The 15,021-nt window shown below is 41.4% G+C and overlaps 1 protein-coding gene across 5 annotated transcripts; it reads left to right on the forward strand.

Annotated features, from left to right (window-relative positions):
- The first annotated feature begins 67 nt into the window (after positions 1-67).
- Positions 68-9,944, forward strand: FAM170A (family with sequence similarity 170 member A). 5 transcript variants are annotated; one of them, XM_004042396.5, is made up of 6 exons: positions 68-174; positions 3,365-3,950; positions 6,867-7,007; positions 8,083-8,857; positions 9,151-9,209; positions 9,823-9,944. In XM_004042396.5, exons 2-5 carry the CDS (start codon positions 3,881-3,883, stop codon positions 9,155-9,157), a joined length of 993 nt encoding a protein of 330 aa, XP_004042444.4. In that variant the 5' UTR covers positions 68-174; positions 3,365-3,880; the 3' UTR covers positions 9,158-9,209; positions 9,823-9,944. The 5 variants fall into 5 exon arrangements, with proteins under 5 accessions (XP_004042444.4, XP_063562790.1, XP_018882107.3 ...); XM_063706720.1 differs by lacking the exon at positions 3,365-3,950 and having other exon boundaries at positions 93-174; XM_019026562.4 differs by lacking the exon at positions 68-174 and having other exon boundaries at positions 3,331-3,950; positions 8,083-8,375.
- The last annotated feature ends 5,077 nt before the right edge of the window (positions 9,945-15,021 follow it).

The following is a 15,021-nucleotide window of genomic DNA, read 5'->3' on the forward strand; positions in this document are numbered from 1 at the left end:
GCTTTAAAAAGTTTTGCATCAGTTGATTTTCTTTTCTTCTTCAGCCTATGCGATTTTTCTTTTTTAGCCTATAAATACAGTGGATTATATGGATTGAATTTTGAAGGTTAATCAGTCTTGCATCCTTGGAATAGATCAGTCTTGCATCCTTGGAATAGACCCCACTTGGTCATGGTATGTAATTCTTTATACATATTGCTGAATTATGTTTTCTAATATTTTATTAAGAATTTTTGCATCTATATTTATTAGGAATATTGGTAAGTAGTTTTCTTTTTTGTTGCTATCTTTGTCTGATTTGGTATCAGGGTATTACTAACTTCATAAAATGAATTGAGAAATCATCTCTCTCCCTCTTTTTCTGGAAGAGATTGTGTAGAATTAATGTTAATTCTTCTTTAAACATTTGACAGAATTTCCCAGTGAAACCATGTAGTCATGGAGATTTCTTTTTTGGGAGTTTAACAATTACAAATTCAATTTCCTTTATAGTTATAGGGCATGAAATTTACTTATTTCATATTGAGCGAGTTGTAGCAGTTTGTGTTTTTTTGAGAAATTTGTCCATTTCATCTAAGTTGTCAAATTCGTGTCCATAGCTTTGTTTGTGGGGTTTCCTTGCTATTTTTTTGATGTCTGCAGGGTCTGTAATTATATCTTCTGCTTTATTCTTAATGTTGTCAATTTTCTAGGAGTGGCAGGCTCGCTGGTTTGTTCTTAATATGTGTATATTTTTAGTTACACAAGTTATATGTTGGTACATTTTTGTTATAGAATTCTAACCATCCAGAGTATGAAATATAAGGAGTAGAGTTCTCTTTCATTATCTTCTGCACCTGTTCCTCTCATCCTCCTTCTTGACTCAGAGGTAAGGAAAGTGAACAGTTTGGGGTATGTCTTCCAGGACTGTGACTCCTACTCCTAAGTAATATTTGGTCACCTGGTGGACATTTTTTCCCTGACTCTTCAAGGATCAGAAGGAGTTTTGATGATGAAACTGGTGGTGGGGGAAGTCAAAGAGGAACAGAGGAAAGCCAGAGGGGGAGGTCAGAGGGAGGAACAAACAGCCATCTTTGTCGGCTACAAGAGGAGGCTCCTTTGATCTAGTGTCCCCACATGTTCCCCACATGAAGGCTATGACTTCAGGGGCAGATGTAGAATGGCCTCTTTTGGTGGGGTACCAGATGAAGGAGTCCACAAGCCTAGCTTCTGGAAAATATCTGATCTTTCAGCAAATTCTGTTGTCTCTTCCTACAAAATACATCCAGAAGATGACCACTATCCATTATTTTCACATCTAACATTGTGATCCAAACCAGTCTCATCTCTCTCCTGGATTATTGCAATAGGCCCACTGTTCTCTCTGATTCAGCCTTTGCCTTCTAAAAGTCTATTCTCAACACAGTTACCAGAGTGATCTTTTCAAATGTAATTTCTCCTGCAAAACTCTGCAAGCTTCCCATGTCACTGAATCTAAAACTAATCAATTATCTAGACCTAAATACCTGTTTACAAGGCAATTCAGCTCATAGGGGAACATCTAGCTAACATCACAAGAATACAATTAACCATTTCCAAACTGTGGAAAATTCTAGAAGATAAATTACTTAGTTTTTTCCAACAGGTGAATGCCTTAAAAAGGGAGGGAGAACTGTTATAGACTAAAAGATGTATCAACCAATCACAATGTGTGGACTTTGGATCTTGATCTCAACAATACAGTTATACAAAGATATTTTAGCATATTTGGAGGAAATTGAGTATGGCTTGGTTATGAAATTATATAAAAGAATTATGATTAAATTCATTTGGTGAGATAATGATATATCTGTTATGCTTTTTAAAAGTTCATATCTTTGTAGGTACATACTGCTGCATTCAAGGAGAAATGACATAATGTCTGGAATTTGCTTTAAAATACAGCAGTCCCCCACTCCTCTATCTCAAACACCTAAATAAAAAGAAACGAACAAAAGACTAAAAGTCTGTGTGTGTGGTGGTTGGAACAAGAATGGCAGAATACTGATAACTGTTGAAACTGGATTATGTGTACATGAAGCTGCATTCCCATTATACAATTCTCTCTACTTTAGTCTGAAAATTTCTACCACCCAAAAAAATGCTCTTTGGCCCCTCTTTTTTAGGGATTCTTTAAGAAACTGGAGATTTAATCTCATCAGCAATTTTTTACAAGGCTACATTTGCCCTATCTTCATTCTCCTTCTGCCTGGGGACAGTCTGCAGTGCCCTTTCAAATTTGGGCCCATCTTGGTCCTCTGGGTATTTCTACTGCTTTTTTAACGCAGTGATTTCTGGGAGTCCCCCTCATACTTGTCAACTAATAGTCCCACTGGATTGGGGCCACTGCCCCAAATAAGGTGTCTCTAATTTTAGATTGGAATCAGAAAGATCCAGATGGATTGCCACTTATAACTGGTATACATTTCAGCCCATGAGCAGAGATGTGCAGGAAATAGTATGCAATTTTCTTATGTAACTCCATTTAATTTGTAATTTAAGCCTTGGTTCTGTTGATGTCCTGTTTGGATTTCCACCCCTCCCTATTTGGAAATCATACAGGGCTGAGGCTTTGAGGGTGGGGTGAGAGCATAGTCTCTGGTTATTGGAGCATACAGCTGAAGTTTAGATGCCCATCAGCTCAGCTGCAAGGGTGTCTTTAGGTGGTGTGGCTCCTATGCCATGTGTGAGATAGGTTGCCATGATTCTGCCTGTACGCATAATACAGCCAGCCCTTCTTGAAGTTTTTGCCACATGTACCTCTTCGGCTACATTTTAGAGGGCTCCTCTCCTCCATAGTTTGAAGATCCCTCTCTCTCTCTGACCTAATCAGTACCTCTCAACACTGTAGTAGAGCAAGAAGGGGGCATGCCTAATTAAAAAAAATCCTGCTTCCGTTATGTTTCTGCTAACTTTCCTCTTTCCTACAGAGTTTGAGATTTTAGAAATAAAAGTCAGGTGGGGTGTGGTGGCTCATGCCTACAATCCTAGCACTTTGGGAGCCTAAGGCAGGAGGATAGCTTGAGGCTAGGAGTTCAAGACCAACCTGGGCAACATACTGAGACCCTGTTTCTCAAAAAAAAAAAAAAAAAAAAAAAAAATTAGCCAGGTGTGGTGCCTCGTGTCTGGTGCCTGTTGTCCCAGCTACTCGGGAGGCTGAAGTGTGATAATCACTTGAGCCTAGGGGCTGAAGAGACCCTATGATCACACCACTGCAATCCAGCCTGGGCAACAGAGAGAGACCCTGTCTCTGAACAAACAAAACAAAATAAAAACAAAAAAAAAAAAACAAAAAAAAAAAAAGAAAGAAAAGTCAAGATGATTAACATGCTATTGCTGCTTTCAGCCCTGCCATACCCCTCCTCTGAGCAATGAACACAAAGCCTGCTACCTGCTTGAGTCCAGAAGGGAAAGGGTGAAAAAAAAGGAGAAAAGAAAAAAATTAAACAGAACATGTTAACATCTCAAAATATTCTGCCACATTTGAAATACGGGAGAGTTGAATTCGTTAGAGGACTTCTATTGGAAAAAAGGAATTGTTTTTGAAAACGACGTCTCTGCAGTTGCACAGACTGTGTTGGACCTAGGTCCGCAGAACGCCGTGATGTCATCATTGAGGTCAGAGAATCTGCTGTGGGCCTGGTGACCTTTGAACCTTAACAGCCCTGCAGTGTAGTGGGCACTGGGCAGTGCTGCTCCTTCACTAAGCGGTCTGAGTTCTTTAGCTATCTCGGAGATTCAACTACTTTTATTCGTACTGAATCTTTTTAATGAATTTCCTGAGAGCCAAGAAGGGCCAATCTACAGGAAAAAGTGGGAGGTGGACATTAAGCATCTTCTAGAAACTCTTCTAGCTGATATCATGAAACGACGACAAAAGAGGAAACATTTGGAAAATGAAGAGTCCCAGGAAACCGCTGAGAAGGGAGGAGGTATGTGCGGGGCAAACTGTCTGGGGCACGAGTGTCACTGGCCAGCCTGAGCCTTCTTCGTTTTCTTTTTTGAGACGGAGTCTCGCTCTGTCGCCCAGGCTGGAGTGCAGTGGCGCGATCTTGGCTCACTGAAAGCTCTGCCTCTCAGGTTCACGCCATTCTCCTGCCTCAGCCTCCCGAGTAGCTGGGACTACAGGTGCCCACGACCACGCCCGGCTAATTTTTTGTATTTTTAGTAGAGACGGGGTTTCACCGTGTTAGCCAGGATGGTCTCGATCTCCTGACCTCCTGATCCGCCTGCTTCGGCCTCCTTTTTTTTCTTTTTTTTTTTGTTTCTGAGACGGAGTCTTGCTCTGTCGCCCAGGCTGTAGTGCAGTGGTGTGAGCTCGGCTCACTGCAAGCTCCGCCTCCCAGGTTCACGCCATTCACCTGCCTCAGCCTCCCGAGTAGCTGGGACTACAGGCGCCCACCACCACGCCTGGCTAATTTTTTTTTTTTTTTTGTATTTTTAGTAGAGACAGGGTTTCACCGTGTTAGCCAGGATGGTTTCGATCTCCTGACCTCATGATCCACCCGCCTCGGCCTCCCAAAGTGCTGGGATTAGAGGCGTGAGCTATCGCTCCCGGCCAGCCTGAGCCTTCTTTAGGGAGGAGGAACTGAGGAGAATGTACCACCTATGCAGTAGGGAGGGGAAGACCTGGCTGTTGGCTGATGCCCGCACATCCATCTTGAGGGTACCCGGATGTGAGACGGACAGGAAGTTCAGATGCCCCTAGCACACAGAAAGCCAAACCTGCTGGGCTGAGAACTTTTGTTCTGGGGCTGCTGGTACCTGGAACTATGCCAGTCTCAGGCAGGCGGGGGACCCACTTACAAAGACCCAGTGATGCAGCCTGAGTCTCGTCTTTCTCTCGTATTCTCTCTATTTGCTCTTTCCCTGGGGTGACTGAGGTGGAAGGTGTGAAGTGTGCTGGTAGAAATCTATGATTTGCACTACACCTTTTAGCAGAAACGAGAGTAGCCCAATGAGTTAAAGGCCTTGTTGAAAAATATCTTGAGAAGTGAAATGCTTGTTAGAAAGTAGATTAAACACTTGTTTAGGGATGGCGTCATAGTGAAACCACGGAGGCTTGATTGCTTCAGCAGGAAGAATTAACCAATTAATCCAATAGAGTTTGTGAATCCACAGTGTGGGACTTCCCAGAGGAAATGAAGCACAGGGTAAGGGCCTCAGATCGCTGTCAATTTACTTCCCAGGCTGCATGATAATGGCATGTATTAAATGTAAACAAGCCACTTATCCTGAAAGGGGGATGCTCACATGCAGGAGACAGGGCAGAAAGGAGCCTGCCCCAGAGATGGCCCTGGAGGCTTCTGCCCCTATTAGAGCTCAGCAGCGCCTATGAGGCTGAAGGTCCTAAAGACCTGTAGATTGAGCCCTGGGAATGGAGGCGTGGAGAGTAGGCATGGAGAGCAGGGGGCTGGGACAGGAAGGGGAAGGCAATGGTTTTCCTCTCCTTCATCTACCCTTACATTTCAGAATGTTTTGTCTGCCTGTGTGTGTGTGTGTCTGTGTGTGCACGTGTGTGTGTGTGTTGGGAGGGGGAGGACTGGAGATAATAGGAGCACAGTGGTGGGGTCTGCGGGGTGAACTTCCTATCACCATGCCTGGGCCTGGGCAACACTCAATACACGTAACAGTGTATACCGAATTTTTGTTAAGGGTATTCCAGGAGACAGTCACTCATATGCCCATATATACTCTTATACAGAAAAAGAGTCACACACCTCCACACACAGTGGATATAGTTATATATACATACCGTTCCTCTATTACATACTCACACAACCCATGTGTGTGACAGTCTTTTCTTCCTACAGAGATTTCTTGTGTGTGGGGAGTGTGTGTGTGTGTCTCCTCAACTCTCACACGAACACAGCTATGTTAAACTATCTCTAAATACCTCTTTTAGAGCCAGTCACACATCATACATGCCATATCTGCAACACATTGTGTACCAGAGCCAGGCCTGCTTTGCATAGACCACAACGAAACAAAGATTCACCACCATCCCCTTATTAGGGTTGCCGGATAAAATACAGGATGTTCAGTTAAACTTGAATATCAGATAAACCACCGATGATTTTTTAGTATAAGTGTGTCCCAAATATGATATGGAACATACTGACACTAAAAATAAGTATGACAAATATTGCATGGGACACACTTACACTAAAAAAAATTATTTGTAATTTATCTAAAATTCAAATTTAACTTGGCATCAGCTATTTTTGTTTGCTAAATCTGATGACCCTTATATATTCATAATGAGCTGACCTATGATATACTTATATATTTCTGCTTAATGTCTGTCTTCCTTGTCTAGAATGTAAAGTCCACTTAGAAGAAGGACTGTTTTGTTCAGTATTCCTGGAGCCTAGAAGAGTGGACTGGTGTCTGATTCATGGTAGCTGTTCATGAAAATATTGCCAGATGAATGAATGAATGTACATTATAAATACAAGCCACACCATATAATCAGGAAAAGTTACATATTGCATAATTTCAGGGTTGTAAACACAAAACTATGCACACAAACTCCACAGACACAGACACGTTTCTACAATATACCCACACAAATCTACACATATCAAAGGCTATCTGGTATGTATCACTCTTACACTTCAGACGTATTCATAGTCACCACACAGGCCTATGTTCCTATTGATACACTATCAAAATACCTGTTGACTGTAATTAAATACTGGAGTATCCACCAGAAGCCTGTCTCACAAACCATGTGTGTTCACTACACCTGACATATGTCAGCCACTCAGTAAATATTTGTTGGATGGTAAATGATGCACAAACATTCCCCATCCATCATATATCTGTGCCCTTCATACCTTTCTCAGGAATGTCAAAGTCCCAAGAGGATGCCCTGCAGCCTGGATCCACTAGAGTCACCAAAGGCTGGAGACAAGGGGTGGGAGAAGTTACTTCTACCTCCGAATACTTCTCCTGCGTTTCTTCTTCACGCAAGCTCATCCACAGTGGTAAGGGTGCAGGGTTCCTTGGGCACGTGGCTCCTTGGCGGTGGGGTTCACTGGGCATGAAAATATTTGAGTGTGGGGCTCTGTGGGCATGAGACTCTTTGGTTGCTGTGCTGCTTGGGTGTAAGGCTCTTTGGGAGTGGGGCTTTTTGGGTTTGGGGCTCCTTCGGTGTGACACTCTTTGGGTGTGGGGCTCCTTGGATGTGAGATTCTCCGGGTGTGAGGTTCCTTGAGCATGAGACTCTGGATGCAGGGTGCTATGGGTATGAGACTCTTTGGGTGCTGGACTCCTTAGGCATGGGATTGGGTGCAGGGCTCCTTGGGTAGGGGGCAGGAGGCCCATAGATCCAAGGATGAGGCTAAGAAGAAACCCAGGGCAGTTGGATATGATCAGAGCTCTGCAGAGGTGTCTGGGCAAGACGACAGAGCTGTTAGAAGAGCATGAATATAAGCTCAGTGTAGGAGAGCATGAGCCCTGGTGTGCAGTCAGGCAGTCAGGGAGCAGAGGCCGGAAAAGTCTGCTGTTGGGGTGTAGGGCCACAGGACCAGATTAAGCACTTTCATTGGAACTATTTGGGCTCTGCCTTTGCCTTCCAGAGAAAGACAGAGTTCCTCAGCCCAGGCCTCCAGCACTGCAGCGGGACTCTAGCTCAGGCCCACACACCTCACACATACAGCCACACGCTCCACAGGTACACTTTCTGTACACACACCACCCAAATGCATGACCTGCAGTGCCATTCTCCCACACTACCTCCCACATTCCACAAATAACACATCAATGATGGCACCAACTCACATCCTCATAGCACACACATGCTGCCGACATTCCACATATGCTGCAGTCCTCACCACCATACTCCACACCCCTATATATGGGCACCCCACCAACATCCCTACATGCAAATGACACTAGAATCACTACCCCACAATATGAACAACAAATACCAAGCTCACCACACAGCTGCATCTCACCACACACAGTCCCTGTCTCCTGCACCACACATATTTAACTTACGTTCCCTCAGCTCCTAGCATGGCCCATGCATCTGCTCATGTTTCTAATTTCCTTTCCCAGGAATCCAGAGAATACATCGAGACAGCCCCCAGCCTCAATCACCCCTGGCCCAGGTTCAGGAACGAGGAGAGACTCCTCCCCGCTCACAACATGTCCCGTTGTCGTCCCATTCATCCTATAAGACTTGTGTGTCCTCTCCGTGTGTAAACGAAGAGGAAAGGGGCATGAAAATATACTACATGCAGGTACAAATGAACAAAGGTGTGGCTGTCTCCTGGGAGACAGAGGAAACTTCGGAGTCCTTAGAAAAGCAGCCAAGGATGGAAGAAGTGACCCTTTCTGAGGTTGTGAGGGTAGGTACTCCCCCCTCTGATGTGTCCACCAGAAACCTCCTGTCTGACAGTGAGCCCAGTGGGGAGGAGAAAGAGCATGAGGAAAGGACAGAATCAGACAGCCTGCCAGGCTCACCCACCGTTGAGGACACACCCAGGGCCAAGACTCCTGACTGGCTGGTGACCATGGAGAACGGCTTCAGGTGCATGGCCTGCTGCCGGGTGTTCACCACCATGGAAGCCCTCCAGGAGCATGTGCAGTTTGGGATCAGAGAGGGCTTCAGCTGCCACGTCTTTCATCTCACCATGGCTCAGCTGACAGGCAACATGGAATCAGAGAGCACCCAAGACGAGCAGGAGGAGGAAAATGGAAATGAGAAGGAGGAGGAAGAGAAAACAGAAGCAAAGGAGGAGGAGGGGCAGCCCACAGAGGAAGACCTTGGCCTGAGGATATCCTGGAGCCAATGTCCAGGCTGTGTGTTTCATTCTCCAAAGGACAGGAAGTGAGCAAAGGCTGGGTTGCGGGTCTGCTGAGGGAGTAATGGCTTCCCCAAGCCAGTACTGTCTCCCCATTTCAGGCTTAGGTCTCTGTAAGGAAGATTTGGGGGCTTTATTGGCTCAGGGAACAATGGAGGGGGACATAACTGGGATCCCTGCTTCTTGCCTAGGCATCTAATAAAGTCTCGATTGTAAGTCAGGATTTGTCTTGACCTTTCCAGCTCCTGCAGGAAATTCTGAGAATTTCAAAAGTCGCATTAACTAAGAAGTGTCTTTCTTTGGTTTGATTTTCACACAGCAGCTGAGACTTATGGGCCAGAAGATACTGGAAGATGGTGTGGCCTTCTCTTGCAAGAGGTAAGGAGTGAGACTTGCAGTTTTCTGAGGCTGTGTTGTGAGGGCCCAGAGGAATCCAAGGGAAGGAGCTGCAGGGATGCACTGGGTCACCTGGTGGCTCTGCAGCCACATCAACTTATCATGCACCTGGTGCTTCTGGGGGAATTGTCCTCCATTTGCTTAGATGACAAGGTGAAGAGCATTGACTGGGAACTTTCTCAATGTCTCCATGATTGTCCTCAATTCTAAGAGGAAGTGCTGCAGCTCTTCTAGGCAGCGGAAGCTCAGTGTAACCTCAAGGGCCAGGATTGGCCTGAAAGGACAGGAGGCCAGCAAGATCAGAGGTGTGGAGTCTGAGAGCCTTTGGCCTGAGCTGGGATCCCACCTCAGCCCATGGATATAGCCCTTGGGGAAAAGGGGAATTTGGAGAGGTAACAACATCATCATGATGAGACACCAAGAGAACTGGAAATGTTTCAGAACCTTCATTTTGCTGCATTTGATCTGGAAATGAACTCACTGTGGGTTGCATGACTCTGAGCTTTAAAACAAAGGTGAAGGGTAACTGACTAGCAATGCTTGTATTGTTTCTTGCCTCTTCCTCTTCTGCCTCAATTGTTTTCTTCACTTCCAGGGAGAAGAAAGAGCCATGGAGATAGTAGCAGACAGACTGCCCAAGGTATGAAGCAGATGAGGGACCAGCACTCAGTCTAACATGTAAATATCATACGTAATAAAGGTTGTATTTCAAACCTTCCCTGGATATATTATTTAATTAACAAATTAATCTACCTATCTATTCATCATTTTCTTTTTTTTTCCTTTTTCTTTTTCTTCTTCTTCTTCCTCTTTTTTTTTTTTTGAGATGGAGTTTCATTTTTGTTGCCCAGGCTGGAGTGCGATGGCATGATCTCGGCTCACTGCAACCTCTGCCTCCTGAGTTCAAGTGATTCTCCTGCCTCAGCCTCCCAAGTAGCTGGGCTTACAGGCGTGTGCCAGCACACACAGCTAATTTTGTATTTTTTTTAGTAGAGATGAGGTTTCACCATGTTGGTCAGGCTGGTCTTGAACTCCTGGGCTCAAGTGATCTACCCGCCTGGGCCTCCCAAAGTGCTGGGTTTGCAGGCGTGAGCCACGGCGCCCAGCGCTATTCATTATTTTCATCTATCTCTCCAGTGGTTTGTGAATGAAGTTTTACATCAGCACTAAAGATATCTATCAGCCTTTTCCAGAGGCAGCAATAGCCAAGCTCCTGGGTTTGATTAGACTTCTGTGTGACAATTTTTTCAAGGCTGGATACCAGATTTCATATGAGACCATGACAAACTCCGCTACATACCTATGTTTCCATCATCCTGCTTTATTAAGCTTAGCATTTTTCTACGTTTGCTTCAGATGGCTTTGAAGTAAAAATGATTACAAATACAGCCATAGTCCCCTGTTCCATTGCCTTACATATGGATTTTGAGTATTTTTTAATACTTCTGTGCATGTTTTATACTGTTATATAAATATATAAAATGTTTCGAATATCTTGAAAGTTTCACATACTATTGTACTTCATTATTAGTTTTCAACTTGTTTTTATTAAAAAACAGGTTTTTAAGATTATCCATTGTCATACACATATCTATAGTTAACTAATTTTTACTACTGTATTATAGTTCATTCTATCAATATGCCAACTTTTTATTTATTGTCTTTTTGATGAAATTTTAGTTGCATCCAAATTTCCTCTATTACCACAGAATGTGAGTCTCTCTCTAGAATGTATACCCAGACATCCATTGCTGTGCTGAATTATATAGATATTTCAGTTTAGTAGTTACTGCCGTGGTGTATTTCTTTCTTTGTTCAAGCATTTTTTTTCTTTCTTTGTTCTTCAATAATGATTAATGCTTTTCTGCACAAATGTTATATACAATTTTTATTCGATGCAGTCCAAGGTATCTTTTCTTTTCATTCACCTTGTAAATGGTATGTTTTTTCTATTATATCTTAGAATTGGTTATTACTGATGCATATTTTAAATTTTCATCTCACATCTAGCAACCTTTTTGAAATTTTTCAGGTGTAAGTATTTCTATATAGTATTCTGTATTTTTCTATATTCAATCATATTAAATACAAATAAAAAGAATTAGTTTTTTCCTTTTTGTTTCTAGATGGCACTTTTATTTTTCTTCTGTTACTGAACAGGCTAGGACCTCTGGTACAATATAAAATAATAGTGACCATAAAAATAACCTAATTTTTTAAAAAAGGTGAGAATGATTGTTGAATTTTATGTGGGTTTGATGCATCTGTTCAGATGATTTCATTCCTGTAGTTGTTAATTTTGTGTAATGCATCATAGGTTTTTGGATGATGAACCATCCTGGCCTCCCTGAAATAAACCTCATTTTACCATTATTGTTTTCTTTTACTAAACTGTTGAATTCACTTTGCTATTAAGAAATTTAGGATTTCTATGACTATTCACAAATAAAATCAGAGTATAATTTTTTTCTTACATTACCCTTGTCCATTTTTTTTTTTTAAAAACCAAAATTAGCTATCTCCTATGCCATGATTTTTTTCCTCTCATCCCTGAAAGAGCTTCTGTGGAATGGGAGTTCACTTAGTCCTTTTTTTTTAAATTTAATTTTATTTTAAGTTCCAGAATACATGTGCAGGCTGTGCAGGTTTGTTACATAGCTAAAGATGTGCCATGGTGGTTTGCTGCACCTGTCAACCTATCACCTAGGTGTTAAGCCCTGCATGCATTAGCTATTTATCCTGATGCTCTCCCTTCTTCCCTCCTAACAGGCCCCAGTGTGTGTTTTTCCCGTCCCTGTGTCCATGTGTTCTCATTGCTCAGCTCCAACTTATAATTGAGAACATACAGTGTTTGGTTTTCTGTTCCTGCGTTAGTTTGCTGAGAATAATGGCTTCCAGCTCCATCCATGTCCCTGAAAAGGACATGATCTTGTTCCTTTTTATGGCTGCATGGTATTCTATGGTGTGTATGTACCACATTTTCTTTATCCAGTCAGTGCAGGATTCACACGCTGTGTTGATTCTTTTTGGTGGGAGCCACCGACTTGCAGCTGTTTGCAGTTGGCCATCTTGGCCCCTCCCCTCCAATTTAATGCTTGAAGTTTAGGTAAAGTTTTTCTTTAAAAGCCTTACGTAGGATTTTTCTTTTCTTGGGTAGAGAGAGGGTTGAGAATAATTTTTATTATTATTTTAATTTGTTGTTTAAAGTTTTCAGTTTTTCTGGAAACACATTTATATTTTTACAAATTACATTTAATAACACAAAGTAGTTCATAGTTTTATCATGGTAGTCTGTGATTTAAAAATCTTCTATTGTAATTATGATTGCATTTTTTTCTAATTTTTTGTTTGCACATTTACTCACCTAGTTCAACTGATTAGTGTTGCCAGAGATTTGTTATTTTAATAATTGAAAATGAAATCTTTTAGTAGTGTTGATATTTTGTATTATTTCCTTTTTTTGATTTTCTAATCGTACCTTTATTATTTCTTTCCTTCTTTTATAGGTTTACTCAATGTTTTCTTTTTCCAGCATCTATTGAACAATTAACTTATTGATTTTTAATCATTCTTATTTTTAAATAAATGCATATGAAGCTATGCAAATTTTCTGAAATGCCATTTTAGTAGTATTCCACAAGTTTTGTGTTATACTTTCATTGCTATTTATTTCTAAATGTTTTATAATTTCTATTCTGATATTCTTTTTAATCTGTGAATCACATAGGCATACATTTTAAAGTTGCCAAAGTTTTATTGTAACCTGGTGCATAATCAATTTAAAAAGTGTTTCATATGTACTTGAAAAGAATGTGTATTCTCTATTGGATTCAAGTTCATATGCATATCTGTTAATCAGTCTCCTTTATTTTATTCAAATATTGCTTATCCTTTCTATTTTTAAGTCTGATCTTCCAGTTTCTGGTTTAGCCTGAAATATTTTACAATGATTGTGAACTTGTCAATTTCTCCTTATATTTGTACAGAGTTAGCTCATATATTTTGAAATTATATTGCAAGTCATGTGAAAATTAATGTTTTGTACTTTTTTTGGTGGGCTTTCTTATTGTCAAATATTTCCCCCCACTTTTTCTCTATTAATTCCTTTCTTGCTTTAAATTCCATTTAGTCTGCTTTAATATGCTTTTTGTCTAAGAACTGTTTTGCTGTATTTACAATATTCAGTCTGCTTTTTAGTAGGTGAGTTTAGCTGATTATACTTATTTCAAAGACTGAGAGGTTTGGAATGATTTCTACATCTCCATCTGTGTTTCTCACTTACCATCTTTGGTAGATCATGTCCTAATATCACTCTCTGCTTCCTGCTAGCTGAACTCTGATTTTGTTCAGGTTTTGAGCTTTACTGGGCACAGCCTCAGGAGATGAATCTTGATTTACTGAAGCTGGTCATATTGCTTCATTCCACTTTTTTAGTGATTGATTTTTACCAAATAAGTAGTAAGGGGAAGTTTGCTGGGGAACTTCTGGCAGAGATTTTCCTCTTTGATAAAAAGGGAGTGGCTCACGGTGAAAAACCCTGACCCCCTCCTTCTTGTTTTTGAAGGTAGATTTGGAAGGTGTAATGCCTACAGGTATGACAACTGTCTTTCAAACACGAGGGGATAGCCAAAAGAGTTACAGAAAATCCAACTCAGGGACCCATAGTCATTGAGTCACCTGCCTCTCAAATCTGAACTTTATGAAACAGTAATGTCATTACTGTTGAAGATGCTTTTAGTTGGGCACACCATACTGATATGCCATCTGTGGCTGTCGCATTGCTATATGCTCATAAAATCTGTATTTCTTTTCCTCCTGAGCATTTACATAAAGTATATTTCCTATCCTCTGTTACAGTTAGGTGGGGCCATGTGGCAGAACTTTCTGATAGAATATGGTAGAAGAGATAAATGCCACACTTCAGGCATGCCCACCCGACCCCCCAAATCTTCCACATGATCTAAGTCTTCTCTCTTCTCCTTTTTGCTGAAGTATGTGGAGGATTTAGGTTTCTAAAAGATGGAGAGTTCAACAGAAGGGTCTAATATAGTTCTTGCTTGTTCTGCAGGCATAAAATGCTTAATGGAATGGGTTCCAAACGAGCTGCAGGCAGAGTTCTCTAAGTTTCTCCAAGTGTCTGTGATTGGGAGTGATGGCTGGAGTACAGGTCAAGTTCAGGCTGGCTAGTCTGTAGATACTGATTCTCTTCTTGTATGTATAGTCTTTAAAGTAGTTTTCCTTGTCCCTGGCCATGCTAACCTTTCTCCCTCAGCACTTTTCTCCCTCTCTCTGACCTTCTAGTACAGGGAAATCTTTCTACAATTGAGGTGAGATTTATTGTTTGTTCACAGAAGTCTTTTCTGTTCTCCTGTGGTTTCTGCTTTTGACATTCCATAGCCAAGAATTTTCCTTTTTTTTTCCTTTGTTTCTGCTGGGTCTTTATCTTCCTAATGCAATGAACTTGAAGTGCTTAGCTGACTGGATGGGGAAAAATCCAGCAGCAAAGAGAAGTGATAAAAAATATTTCAGTTAATTTTTCAAAGTAGCATCCAGCTACATATTTTTAAATTTTAGGAGCAATATAGAAATATTGTCATCATAAAAATGCAAATGATATTAAAGTAATCAATGTATAAAAATAAAATTAAAGTCCCCTTCAAATTATCCCTACTCCCCTCCCAAGCCTACTTCCTTTTGCAGAGATTTTGATTGTTAGTTGTTTGGTTTCAAGATCTTAGGTCCATGTATTTACATACATAGCTGTTTTATATGATATATGTAGCTTTATAGAGAT

This window comes from Gorilla gorilla, chromosome 4, assembly GCF_029281585.2.
Source record: "Gorilla gorilla gorilla isolate KB3781 chromosome 4, NHGRI_mGorGor1-v2.1_pri, whole genome shotgun sequence".
NCBI lineage: Eukaryota > Metazoa > Chordata > Mammalia > Primates > Hominidae > Gorilla > Gorilla gorilla.